The following is a 14,565-nucleotide window of genomic DNA, read 5'->3' as shown; positions in this document are numbered from 1 at the left end:
AGGAGCATTGATGGATGAGTTTTTAGCTGCCTTTTTCAGCTGAGCTGTTTATTTCTTCATTAATCCTACTGTGTCTTCATTTGTGTTTAATTTGATTTCTGCAGCATTTCATTTCTAATATAATATATATATATATATATATATATATATATATATATATATATATATATATATATATATATATATATATATATATATATATATATATACAGTATCTCACAAAAGTGAGTACACCCCTAACTTTTCTTCAAATATTTAATTATATATTTCCATGCGACAACACTGAATAAATGACACTTTGATACAATGTCAAGTAGTCAGTGTACAGCTTGTATAACAGTGTAAATTTACTGTCCCCTCAAAATAACTCGACACACAGCCATTAATGTCTAAACTGCTGGCAACAAAAGTGAGTACACCCCTAAGAAAAAATTTCCAAATTGGGCCCAAAGTGTCAATATTTAGTTTTGCCATCATTATTTTCTAGCACTGCCTTAACCCTCTTGGGCATGTAGTTCACTAGAGCTTCACAGGTTGCAACTGGAACCCTCTTCTACCCATTCATGACGACATCAAGGAGCTGGTGGATATTAGAGTCCTTGCGCTCCTCCATCTCCCGTTTGAGGATGCCCCAAAGATGCTCAATAGGGTTTAAGACTGGAGACATGCTTGGCCAGTCCATAACCTTTACCCTCAGCTTCTTTAGCAAGCCAGTGGTCGTTCGGAGGGGTGTTTGGGGTCGTTATCATGTTGCAGTACTGCCCTGCGGCCCAGTTTATGAAGGGAGGGGATCATGCTCTGCTTCAGTATGTCACAGTACATGTTAGAATTCAATGAACTGTAGATCCCCAGTGCTGGCAGGACTCATGCAGCCCCAGACCATGACACTCCAACCACCATGCTTGACTCTAGGCAAGACACACTTGTCTTTGTACTCCTCACCTGGTTGCCGCTCCACACTCTTAACACCATCTGAACCAAATAAATGTATTTTGGTCTCATCAGACCACAGGACATGGTTGCAGTAATCCATGTCCGTAGTCTGTTTGTCTTCAGCAAACTTTTTGTGGGGTTTCTTGTGCATCATCTTTAGAATAGGCTTCCTTCTGGGATGACAGCCATGCAGACCAGTATGATGCAGAGTGTGGCGTATGGTCTGAGCACTGACAGGTTGACCCCCCACCCCTTCAAGCCCTTCAGCAATGCTGGCAGCACTCATACGTCTATTTTCCAAAGCCAACCTCTGTGTACGACGCTGACCACGTGCACTCAACCTTCGTAAACTGGGCCGCAGGGTGGTATTGCAACATGATAACGACCCCAAACACACCTCCAAGACGACCAGTGGCTTGCTAAAAAAGCTGAGGGTAAAGGTTATGGCCTGGCCAAGCCTGTCTCCAGACCTAAACCCTATTGAGCATCTTTGGGGCATCCTCAAACAGAAGGTGGAGGAGCGCAAGGTCTTTAATATCCACCAGCTCTGTGATGCTGTCATAAATGGGTGGAAGAGGGTTCCAGTTGCAACCTGTGAAGCTCTAGTGAACTACATGCCCAAGAGGGTTAAGGCAGTGCTGGAAAATAATGGTGGCCACACAAAATATTTACACTTTGGGCCCAATTTGTACATTTTTTCTAAGGGGTGTACTCACTTTTGTTGCCAGCAGTTTAGACATTAATGGCTGTGTGTCGAGTTATTTTGAGGGGACAGTAAATTTACACTGTTATACAAGCTGTACACTGACTACTTTACATTGTATCAAAGTGTCATTTATTCAATGTTGTCCCATGGAAAGATATAAAGAAAAATGTAAAGAAATGTGAGGGGTGTACTCACTTTTGTGAGATACTGTATATATATATATATATATATATATATATATACCCAAAAACAGTGGGGTTTATAATGTTGCAGACATTTGTTTCCCAGTGCACATATTTTTAATGAAATGTTTGATCATTTATGTACATTGTCATCTCATCTCAAGCTTGCTGCAGGTTCTATAGCAAAACGTTTTTTAGCTGTTTTCAACTGCTTGGCATGTGTAAAATGTTAAATATGAGCAAGCTTCTTGGTTAAATGTGTCAACCATTACGTGCTGTGTGAACGGATATGTTGAATTTGACATTTATTTTCAGGTTACTTTTCATAATGTAATGATGTCATAATTTTTTGATGTAATAGATTGCAATCGCTTGGAGTCTGGTCACTCGTCACCATATTGTGATGTGTATTGTTCCCTGCTCTGTGCTGAGACTATAAGGTTTGGTTCTTTAGTTTCCCACTGTTGACACCAAAGTTTTTCAAATCTTTGCAGGCGCTATCAGAAACTACAGAAGATTATGAAGCCCTGGTAAGCCCCTCCCCTCCCCTACCGGCCGGGTAACGTCATTGGCTCTGTCCTCTTCCTAATCTGCTGACAGTCTGCATGATTGAGACTCTGGCCCCAGTGCCTTATGGGAAACTATATTATATGTATCACGCAGTCACTTACAGTTCTTCATTTTCTAATCGGTGTGGCACTTACATTTCTTGCATGTGGTTTGGGGCAGCAGACTCCTAACAAACTTCTACTTCTTTAATGCAAGCTGAAAGAAGGCCAAGATTTATTTCTAACATTCAATGCATCTTTGCAATTAAAGGTTTGCAGTACAGCTGTGTGTAGTTTTGCTTTTAATTCTAGTCTGTGCTTACCTTGAATTAAATCTTGGTGTTCTTTAAAAAACGGTGCTCAGGGTGTGGGGATATGTGTGCCAGCGACTCAGCTACTTTTGTACTTTTTGTTACTTTCTCTTCAACATAACTAGTTAGGAAGATGATCCTTCCATCAACAAGGTTCACTTTTACTCTATGTTGGTACTCTACATACATCTGCATTGGGTAGTTAACCAAAGTGTGTCATCTAAATGCACTAGCATCTACAAAAGCATTTTCCTCCTTCAGCTGTGGGTTACTAATCTTTCATTTGACTGTTCTCTAATCATCTACCATGTAGCAATGCTCACCCATGATGCTCTCTGTTAATAGCCTGTCTGTGTTTGTCATGGAAGCAAATACTGTATCTAACATTTTAGGTTCTATTTGCTGATTTGATGTTGACCATCAATATTATGTGCAAAACAGTCTTTTGAGCTCTGCAAACAAATGACAGAAAATACAACGGCATCAACAAATCATTGCTCAGATTCTCTTGAGAAAAGTTAAGACTTTAAGTCGTGTCATCTTGGTTGTAGCACCGTAGGTTTACGTATTTTCATGTTGCTTTGATACAATGCAACTAGAATAGTGATGACATGAATGGGGCATACATTTTTGACATTTCAGGGTGATTACTGCAATACCAATCTTAAGCAGTAGAGGTCAGTATATTCAAATATTTTGTTGACACAAAAAATAGCCGAAATAACTTAAAACCCTCTATTCAACCGTTTGTTTATGTGCAGGTTAAAACTTTTCTATTTGAATATGATCTTTAAATGTTCATTAAGTCCTTCCAGCAGTGATGTGTCTTTGGATATAACATCTGGTGTATTGTGTTCCCTGCATTGGCCTCCTGTGACTCTTGCAGAGTGATCTATTTTTTCTCCTGATTTGTGTAACTGCATGACTTTACTCTGCTATGAAGCTTTCTGCTCCCGATATAACACCGCTCTGTGCTGCCCTGCTTCTGCTAGCCTTCTGACGGCCACCTGTTTTATTTTTTCCAAGGCCAGTCTGTCTGTCGCAAACCTCTTTCCCATCTCTACCTGTCTGTTTTTTTCTGTCTTTCTCAGAAGAGCCTGGTCGCTGCATTACACTTATGCTCTTGTGTCCCCTCTCCTCTCCTTCCTGCCGTCATTCCTCTCTCTCTCTCTCTCTCTGCTGACCGATCATTCCTCATTATTTTTCCAAGCCATCTGGGCTGTGCAGCTATACAATGGCCCAAGCCATCTGCTTGAGAGAAGTTTCCTATGGACTCTGTGTGTGTGTGTGTGTCCGTTTGTAGTTTTGGCGACCTTCTGTCCTTCACTCTGACCGCCTTTGTGGAGTTGATGGACCACGGCATCGTCTCCTGGGACACTTTCTCTGTGGCCTTTATCAAGAAGGTCAGCCAAGAAAATGTCTCACTGTCAGGGCAGATATTTATAATGCGGCTGTTACACAATATGTTTGCCTGAACAAGTTTGGGTTTCAAGACATAAAACTTTAAAGACTTTAAAAGACGTAAACCTTGAACTAATAATCGATCACAACTGTATATGTCCATGCATATATACTACACACATGCACATTTGTAGGAGAAATGTCTTCTTCTCACAGAATTAGCTGTTGCTGTAACCAAAAATGAAACCTCTGTCTCTTCCTGCAGATTGCCGGCTATGTGAACAAATCGGCCATGGACACAGCTGTGCTGCAGCGCTCCCTGGCCATCCTGGAATCCATGGTGCTCAACAGTCAGGATCTGTACCACAAGGTGGCGCAAGAGATCACCATTGGACAGCTTATTCCACATCTCCAGGGGTAAGAGGATCAGTAGACTGTACAGTGTAAAAATTCATGTTGATTTGTACCAAAAAAACATTGTAATTTGCACTGTGATAAATGCATTTCAAACCCAAAGGAAAAGCTTAATGAGCTACTTATTTATAAAAATGAATACTCTTGCTTTTTTTCTATTTTCCAATCCCAGGTCTGATCAAGACATTCAGACCTATACTATAGCTGTCATCAATGCTCTCTTCCTGAAAGCTCCCGAGGAGAAGAGACAGGTGAGGCTGTGCTGCATATGCTGTGTCATTTTCATGCTGCACAGAGCTTCACATGGTGTATTGACATGTTATCACATCAGCGGTGTTCTAGTGTAACAGTGTGCTTTATGTGTATTTTTGTGTCAACTATATGTCATGTAAAACTCTAAGGTATAGTGTAATAGAAGATTTAAAAGAAAAAAATCCAAACGCATCTTTCTTCTCATTCCTATCTGCAGAAGTGACGTTTTTCTAAGCCCTGCTCTCATTTCACCACTCATCTCCATTCCTCTTCCTCTTCCTCTCTCTCTCTTCCTCTTCCTCTCTCTCTCTCTCTCTCTTCGACCTATGTCACGCATTGTCCTGTAGATAATCACATGATCCCTGTTGCTGTGTCATTCTTTTGCTGATGCCAGATTTGCTAATGTAGGCAATTTGTATCCGCTCAAATCAGATTCATGTCGTTCGTTAAGCAACTTTTATATTGAGTTATTTTAGGAGATACTTGATCAATGTCTGCTCTTGTCCGGGTGCAGGCATGGGTGGTAATAATAAGTTTATAGCAGGCAGTTTCATTCCTGCCGAGAGCCCATTTTGTATTGTGATGTTATGGGACAGCACCTGTTCATGCTGTCAGGTCAGATTTTCACAGATGGCACATCCCTCCATAAGCTGCACCATTGACAGAAAATGATTTTTTTTTAACCTCCCCGCAGACTCTCTTTTCTTTCCACATTCATTCACTCGCCCTCTCTCTGTCTCTCTGTCTTTGACTTTGTTTCCTCACTGCATACGATTGGTAGTTTGATGAGCACATTGTGGACATCCTAAATTGTCCCCTGACAGTAAGTGCACGCTTGATTAGAACACTTTGTAGTTTGCACTGTAGAAGGCATCAGTAAGTGCATTTAGTATCCCCCCTTTTCTTAAGATTAATTTCTTTTTTTGGGATGGCTTTCTTATTTTACACGGCCTACCACTGCTTACTTTGCAGTGTGCAGTGGCAGTTTTTCCTTTCTCTACCATTCATTTTCTCATTATAATGTAGAAAACCCTTAAAATAATGTATTTATATTTTTGGTATATTGTTGTGTCTCCTCCTTATCTTTCTCACACATCTCTGTCTTTCTCTCCTTTTTTTCTCCCCCAATAGGAGATGGCCCATATTCTTGCCCAGAAACAGCTGCGCTCCATCATTCTCAGTGTAAGTCTACCTATACCCTTCCCCTCTTCACCTCTGCAGTGTGTTCCCCTCTGCTTTTGTGTCTCCCTTTTTGTCTGTCTTTGTCTCCCTTTATCTCTCTTGGGGTTTGTGCCTCTGCAGCGGAGTGATATCAGAAAGGAAAATGACACCTGTCACTTGTGCCTCTGTCTCGGCTCTCTGGTTGTTATCTGCTGCACTTTCTCTTTCTCACACCTGTTCCCCCTATTCTGTCCGTCATCCTCTCTCTCTCTTGCGTTAAATCACATTTCTCCCTCTCCTGTTCCCTGATCTGCTTTCTAATCCTCGTCATTCACTCGCAAATCCTCTTATTCTCCTTTTGTTATCTCGTAGCGTCTTCCTCCATAAATCCCCATGTTGTCTCTTTGACCCCCAAAACCCGTCCTCTCTCTCCTTTCCCTTCTTTCTGCACATCTAACACTTCCACCAATCTCTCCATTTCTCTGTTTGACTGTCTGCTGTCTTCGCACAGAATGTGATCCGGAGCAACACGCCCATTAACGATGAGATGGCCCACCAGCTTTACGTGCTGCAGGTGCTCACCTTCAACCTGCTGGAAGACCGCATGATGACCAAGATGGATCCCCAGGACCAGGTGGGGGGGACTGAGAATGAATGGAGGGAAGGATGGATGTAGGGGTGGAAGAAAGGGGTGGATGCCAAAAAGGGAAAGGAGGGTTTGATTAATATTGTTTTGTCCATGTATCTTACTTAGAGGGGTAAGATGGATCTAAATGTTATGAATATTGTTCCCAAAACAGAAAATAGTAGGCTACTTAGAGGAAAAGTTAAAAAATTATATTTTTTAGCATTTTGCCTCACTCCTCCGGCTCAAAAAAAGATGACATAAACCGTTCCTGTAACTCTGCGAGCATTTTTGATTTAGAAATGGGCTAAGGTTGCTCATCCAGGTTAGCTTAGCTCAAACACTGGTAGTCAAAGGGAGCAAGTAAAAATATAAACTTTACAACTTTCTAAACACTCCTGTGGACTTGTTGGGATATGGTCTATTTACCATGTTATGCAGTGTGTCTTTGAAAAAACAATGGAGCTCAATGGGACAATGGATGTCAGTCCTTGGATATACACAGACAACGCTTGTTTTATTGGGATTAATTGGCAGGAAGGAAAATGTAGAATATTAACATACCTATCTTTCAAAATTAAACATCAGCAGGACAGAATAGTAAGCAAGTCAGAACTTGCCTGTCTAGCTGTAGCCTACAGTGCACTAGTAACCTCTGACTAAGCAGGTGCACAAAAAACATTCAGAAATCCTTTTATTTAAGAAAAAGGAAAGGGTTCCTACACCAGGGCAACCTTGCATGATGCAGTTGCTGGCAGACAACAATCATTCATCTTTTATTCAGCAACTTGTTAGCAGTTTTGGCCTGATGTTGCCAGGTTTTAAAAAATCGTCTATTTTAGGTTGGCTAAGTAATATAAAAAAAGAACAGCTGAGAGACTTGGCGGTTGGCCAGATTGCCTTGGGTGCTGCTCGATGCCCAGATGAGGCTGAAGCATTCTTAAATTATAAAATGGTAAATGGAAGAAAAACAGAGGGATATATGAGCAGCAATTTAATTATCCTTTTCTCTGTGTGCAGGCTCAGAGGGACATCATCTTTGAGCTACGGAGAATTGCATTCGATGTGGAGTGTGAGCCCAACAACAGTGGCAGCATCGAGAAACGCAAGTCCATGTACACACGCGACTACAAGAAGCTTGGCTTTATTGTAAGTCAGAAATGTGTTTCACATAAATAAACTGTGTGTGTGTGTGTGTGTGTGTGTGTGTGTGTGTGTGTGTGTGTGTGTGTGTGGGTGTGTGTGTGTGTGTGTGTGAGAGCAAGAGGATGATATCAGATGGGAAAACACAAACTAGTCCACACGGGGCGACTGTTAATTGGATGTGACTTCAAAATCTGCAGATAAAAGTGTATCTGTCTGGACATGCCCAGAAATATTGGTTTTGAACAATGGTTGTGTCCTAAGTAAAAATGGTTTCAGAAGTAAAGTTTGGGAAAAGCACTCGTTCTGCAGAAAAATGGCCCATGGGAATGATAACCTCTTATATATGACATATAAAATCGGTTTAAAAGGACATGTTTAAGTAAAGGACCTAAATATGAATTTATTACGGTATAGTAGTTAAGTAAATGTACTTTACTTAAATACTTTCCAACAGTGGTTTTGAACATGTTTTGTCTCTGTGAATATGTGTGTTAAGCCTAGTTCTTTCTTATTTGTCCTATTATTCATTATATCATGTATTATACTTGTGTGTGTGTGTGTTGTATGCAGTAGTCTAACTATAGCATAAGAACTTGAACTAAACCAACTGTGGCTCAGTGTAACCCCGGAGCTGTTTCAGGGCTCTTCCTCACCCACCCTACCACTGCAGTGTGCTCAGTAAAGATAAGGACAATTGGACTGCCTTGTTTCCACTAGGGTGGAGAAAACCCACCCTAAAATCCTAAATCTGATTTCCACGCTAAAAAAAAAAAAAAGCTTGCAGACACACATATACACACAGGCACACAAACATTACTTTCCACAAACACATACCAACACAAGCCTTTATTGTCTAGATATATCTCATCACTTCTGAGATGATTTGTTTGCTTTTAATGCCTCTGGGTCTATTTTTAAGTAGGGATTGTTGCATAATGCTGGAATATTTTCCACAAGTCCATATTAGGGCTTTTTTTTTTTAAAGATACGCTTGTGCCAGGGTGCCTGTTTATGTTTTTAAGCTTTAAAGTCTTCTTCCTGTCAGACAGAATTACAAAACTGATGAGCCAGATCTCAGTGTCCTCCATTTCTCTTTGATCTTCAGCTTTCCTTCCTGTCACTTTCCTCTTCAACACCCCGTGTCACCTTTTAAACCTAAGCTGAGCGTCAGAGCTGATGTGTTTGCATGTTTATCTATGGGTTTAATCATTACTCGACGGAATTCTCTGCAATGTCTGTAAGGAATTAGGCATGATGGATTGTGACAGCACAGACAGCATCATCTGCATATCTCATGCAATATTTAGATGCTATGCGAGGTGGTAGTGTATAGAGGCTGGATAAACAGGCTTGTTATTGCAAAGTTTTGGGTTTGTTTCTTTAAGATTTGGGTTTAAGGGGTTTTATCTGAAACTAAAAATTGTGTACACTCAATTTCCTCCTGACCATTTTGCAAAGCCTGCTGTGAGTTCTTCGACTGATTTACCTTACAGCCTTACAGGCAGCCATCAGTCTCTGTTCATTTCATTGAAAATCGATTTGCACAGACTTGGAATTTGCTGGACTCAATGATCATTCAGTGAAAACCATGCATCTCAATGTCAGTGTTCCATGAAATAAGAAAAACAGCCACTGGTGGCATCAATGCGTTCTTTCAAATTGACAAAATATATTCAAAATCACTTTGCCATCTGGAGAGTTGACTGTTGAAAACCATTCAAATGAAACCCAGGACAAACTAACAAAACTGAACATGGTAGATTGTTGCTTTAAATGGCCCTCAAAACCCATTTTCCATTTGGCATTTTACCCCAAGAGATGTTGTCCTACTTGAATTCAAAATAAAAACTAATCATTTTTACTCATTTAGCGTGAGAGGTTTCTTAATTTCAGTTTTTTGTCTTTTCCTCACAGGTTAAAGTTGGGCAGGGAAACGTTGAGAAAAGCATGTACTCGTCATGTACTACTGTGCTTTTTTACTTAACCTAAATTAAATTAAATATTTTGTTTTAAAATGTATCATCATGATTTAAATGTTGAAATTCAAGTTGTCAGGGGCGCCTCCGTGTTACCTCTCTGTAACATAACTCGGGATTATTATTCAGAAGAATAAAGTTAGAGAGAGGTTTGGCAGTATGTATTTGAGTTATTGTTTACCCTCCTCCTCCTCTTGTGTTTCTCAGAACCATGTGAATCCAGCTGTGGATTTCACCCAGATTCCTCCAGGCATGCTGGCTCTGGATAACATGTTATACTTTGCCAGGCACCACCAGGACGCCTACATCAGGGTAAGCATGTACATACACTTTCATTATGTAGACATTCTAACACATGTGCGCAGTGCACACACACATACACACACAGGCACCGAGTGCTCAGAGATTTATATAGTGTTATGGATCTCCTCCTCACCTCTTCTTCCTTCTAAATCTCCTTCCCTCCAGCTCATTCACTTTTGTAACAACCACGTTGTTTCTGGCTAGTACCCACACTGTCTCTTAGCTAAAAACTGGAGTTATCCAGCCCAGATAACAGACATGAGTTAATTACTTGTATGTGTCAGTTCCTGAGCAAAAGTAAAATGACTCTAGGCAGTTTTGTTTATTAGCATGACAGTCAGCATGATTGTACACTCCTTGGTAATGGACTCATAGACAACTGTAATGCTTGTTTTTTTTAATTGAATTGAAAATGTTTTTATAGTCTTGTCACTCAGTAATGGTATTCACTGGTTTGGTGTTTAGTGTGTTCGACTTTCCTATAGCTGAATCATGTTGGTTTGGCACTTGTCCAGCACTCTATTGTAACTAAGATCTTTGTGCATATGTGTATCAACTGCATGCATGCAGTGGTTTTATCAATACACCTGCTGCAAGTGTGTGTGTGTGTGTGCGTGTGCGTGCGCGTGTGCGTGCGTGCGCTGTAATATAATGTGTGTGTGCAGCTCTCACAATCTTTGAGAAAAGAGATGTCTTAGTTGTGCCGACTCAGCTCTTATCAGTCGACCAGAGGGAGAAAGCCCAGCCTCCAATTTTCCAAATGAAACTGTCACCGGCTGAAATGATTGGGACCTTGATGGCCTCATTTATGGCTTTTTGCCAACATCCACATAGAGTAAACAGTTTTACTGTTGAGATTTTGTTTATATTTTTTGGCCTTTGAACAGGTGGTTTAGAGGTGAGATGAGGTCAAATAATGATTCAAAGTTTAAACCGTTATGGAAATGTTTGTGGAAAACAATGGCCTTCAGTTTGACAAGTGCGGCACTCTAAATTGAATGCAAATATATGTTATATATACTTATAAACACAAATGACTTAGAGAGCACATACCTTTGCCTGGGCCTCTACTCTAAATTTGTTATTTAAAAAAAAGTCTCTAAAGCTCCTACTTGTAGGATTTGAACGTTTCTGTCTTTGACAACTCCTAGTTTCAAAGATACTGGCAGAGAGCAAGGCCTGTATCTAGCACGCAGTAAGATTGAGAATGAATGGGGTCAATGTAATATCACATAACGATTCTTGACATAAGGGATTTCAACTACATGCTGTATCATTACCTAAGATCCAGAAGTTATAGGGCTTTGTATAAGAATAAGCTGACCAAATTGTCCGGTGAAAAAAACCCTGACCCATGAGGAGATATGGTCCTGATATCTCTTTTCCGGCTTATTTGATTGTGTTTCTAGATCGTCCTGGAGAACAGCAGTCGAGAAGACAAGCACGAGTGTCCGTTCGGCCGCAGCAGCATAGAGCTAACCAAGATGCTCTGTGAGATTCTGAAAGTGGGGGAGCTTCGTAAGTTAACACCAGCAGACGCACACGCACGTGCGCACACACTCACACAGACACACACACACATCTCACTGAACTTGTTTTGCTCACAGCGTCTCTTCAGAATGAGGTACAGTAGGACAAATATTTCAGGGACTGCTTTACCCACATTGATGCATTTACTTATGTGCACACAAATACAGACACCGAACACATAATCACACATCCCTCAATGATAAACATAAAACAGCCATTGTGCTCAGTAAATCCTTGTTTCCACTGAGCAGTGCGGTTCGGTGCGGATCAGCATGCATTTATTTGTGTTTCCATTGTCAAAAGTTGGAAATGGTTACCAAAATAAGCGAGTTGAGCCGCATGGAAACTCAAAAGGCATGATTGTGATGCCAGGAGTTCATTATTTAGTGACGCACCTCAGCCCCATTTAGCCCCTTTGGCCTAATATACCTACCGCCTATCAGACACAGAGAAAGATGCTGTGCCCAGTGCCCACGTCCACTATAAATTGATGACCATTCATTTGTCTTTGCTTGTTGGAATGGGCGTGTCGGTCTCAGTTCTGCTCCAGACTGAACCCTGCTGTTCCCTGTAGGGAAGGAGACAGCATTCTAAGCTCAGTTTGAAAACCGATGTGTCCTTTTCATCTGCTCATGGTTTTTCTCTTTTCTTAGAGGATTTAGACTTGGCTGCATTGCAGGGTTCCTCACTCTCAAATTCCAGCAGGGACATCGGACATTATTCCACGAAAAAAGAGCGTCCAGTCCTGTATCTTTGCCTTTTAAAGAAAATCAGTTCAAATGCTCTCATCCATGTCCTTAACATTGCTGATAAAAGGGCCAGGCTAGGTTTCAATTCAAGATAAAAGGAGGATTAATTATTTTTTTTTACTTTTCTAAGCCTTTTGTAATTTACTTGTCCTTTTTTAATATGCTCTTATCTCTGCCAGACTCTGCTTGAAGGCAAAATGTCTCCATCTTCCTCCCTGCCCTCGTGAAATTGTCAGAACATAGTGGGTAAAGGCAGATGCATTTACATTTATTATCACAACCACAAAGATGCTGTGAACACTACTTTATTACACAAATAAAGGTGAGCGATACAGACATATATCCTACTATGCTGCTATCTGACATGACAAACTAGCTTTCCTAAGTTTTCCTTATTTCAATGATCCACTGACTCTTCCTTTTTCCATCATGTTTTTTTTCCTGTGTGGTTTGTCTCCGGCCTTTATTTTTATTCTGAGTGTTTCATTAGTTTGTATCCGAGTGTTCTCCACTGCACATGGCCTTTTGATCTCCTCTCTTAGCGAACTGAAATTGCTTCCCTTTGGTCTCTCTTAAAAATATCACTTTGGCCTCATCCATATCAAAATGCAGCTTAAGCAACCAGACACAAATAGGGAAACGTCTTTATCTCTAAGGATTTTCTAAGCATGTAGTCGAAAGGCTTATGCAAGAGAGCCAAATCCCTGCTATAAATGCAAGGCAACCATTATGAATAGGACGTAATGTCTCCATAACAGCAGGCGGCGCTAATCTGTATTGCGGCACAAAAAAATACGGAAGCCGGAAATGATGGGAAAGCTCTCTAGACCATAAACATAGGTTGCGTTCCGAATCGCATACTCTTTCTTTTTTCTATTCTACATACTACATCCGACGATAAAAAGAATCTAGTTAGGATGCAGTAGGCATACTATTGGGACATACTTTTCTCTCTTATTTCATCATAACATTGCGCCTTGATCTTGCCTCTTGCTTTTATATCCGTCGCATCCCCGTTTGTTTTCATATGGAGGCTTCGTCGATGTTACGTCACTTCACGTGCGCACTGGATTGTGGGTCAGAATCGCCCAAATAGGATGCACTTTTCAACACTAACAATCTTGGCCGCATGAAGTAGGACATCCGGGTACTTCTAACCATCCTAAATCTGGCCACAAGAATCGGGACATCCTAAATCTTTTTTCTACATACTATATAGTAGAAAGTATGCGATTCGGAACGCAACCATAGATAGAAATACGTATTTATATTTATGGACCATAAAGACTAAAGAGCACCATTTTTAGCAGAGAGTGTCGAGCATGGTGTCGAGCAGTCAACAAGGGTTGATGCATGTGAGTACTCGCTGAACGAAACAAACAAACACATTAAAACAATAGCTAGCTGTTGTTAGCTGTTTGTGCTATCCGCCTCACTTCCGGGCTTCACTGATTCGCTAGCCCTCCACCAATCAAATTGCTCGAACTGAAAGACTGCCCGATGACGACCGATTTCACGGCGCACACCAAACAGATTCGTGTCCCCGCCCCCTCCAGACTCTACGACGGCGATTATCGGGCCGGTGTGTCCGGGCCTTTAAATGGAGCCTGGGGGGCCAGAGCAGGATTTCACATAACTCACTTAAAAGATATGTACATGAATTTGCAACCAACCTTTTGCCCCACTATACTGTGATTATGCTGCTTTCCATGTTTAAGTTAACGTTTTTCAACTTTTTTTCATGAGAAAATTGCATTTTCTATTATTATTATTATTATTATTATTATTATTATTATTATTATTATTATTATTATTATTGGTGGTATTATTATTATAAGACGAGATTGTGTTATGACACTAACATTTCCCTGCAGATCCTAGCAGTGACATTGACTTGACATTCTGGGCCTTGTTATTCCCAGCGGCTGTATATTGTCCTCTTTACTCAGGCTTTTAGCCCGGGAGACTGAACCCTCCGTTAATATTTATGATGTGGTATAAAGATGTGGTATAGTGTGTTTATCTGCTTGAGTGTGTGTAAAATGGGGGGGGGGGGGATAAAAATTGGTAAGGTGAATCTATAACAAACGGAGAATGACCTATCTATACAAGATACTGTCTGATGCTATAATTAACAGCATGTACACACCTACAGGACAAGATTAAGAAGATATACAAAAGTAGGTCATGTATGGCCGCACAGTTAAAAAAAATTCTATACAAAGGCATTCAAATAAAATAAAAACACATTAACTTGCCCTAATGAATGTATGAGTAGGATGTATGTAACATGGGCCTGGCAGGTGTTGTAAATGCTTTGTGAATAAC

At 40.7% G+C, this 14,565-nt stretch overlaps 1 protein-coding gene across 2 annotated transcripts in view; it reads left to right on the top strand.

The window, feature by feature from the left end:
• elmo1 (engulfment and cell motility 1 (ced-12 homolog, C. elegans)) overlaps positions 1-14,565 on the top strand; it is a 92,275-nt gene that overhangs the window by 39,216 nt on the left and 38,494 nt on the right. For both annotated transcript variants that reach the window (XM_080044859.1, XM_080044860.1), the window contains exons 7-15: positions 2,316-2,351; positions 3,984-4,083; positions 4,347-4,498; positions 4,668-4,746; positions 5,879-5,929; positions 6,420-6,542; positions 7,554-7,682; positions 9,863-9,967; positions 11,368-11,476. In XM_080044859.1, the coding sequence (XP_079900985.1) occupies positions 2,316-2,351; positions 3,984-4,083; positions 4,347-4,498; positions 4,668-4,746; positions 5,879-5,929; positions 6,420-6,542; positions 7,554-7,682; positions 9,863-9,967; positions 11,368-11,476 (884 nt within the window). The remainder of the gene's footprint in view (positions 1-2,315; positions 2,352-3,983; positions 4,084-4,346; positions 4,499-4,667; positions 4,747-5,878; positions 5,930-6,419; positions 6,543-7,553; positions 7,683-9,862; positions 9,968-11,367; positions 11,477-14,565) is intronic.

This window comes from Ammodytes marinus (genome assembly GCF_949987685.1).
Source record: "Ammodytes marinus genome assembly, chromosome: 17".
NCBI lineage: Eukaryota > Metazoa > Chordata > Actinopteri > Uranoscopiformes > Ammodytidae > Ammodytes > Ammodytes marinus.
The sequence above is the reverse complement of the archived record's forward strand: the minus strand, read 5'-3'. Positions and strand labels throughout refer to the sequence as shown.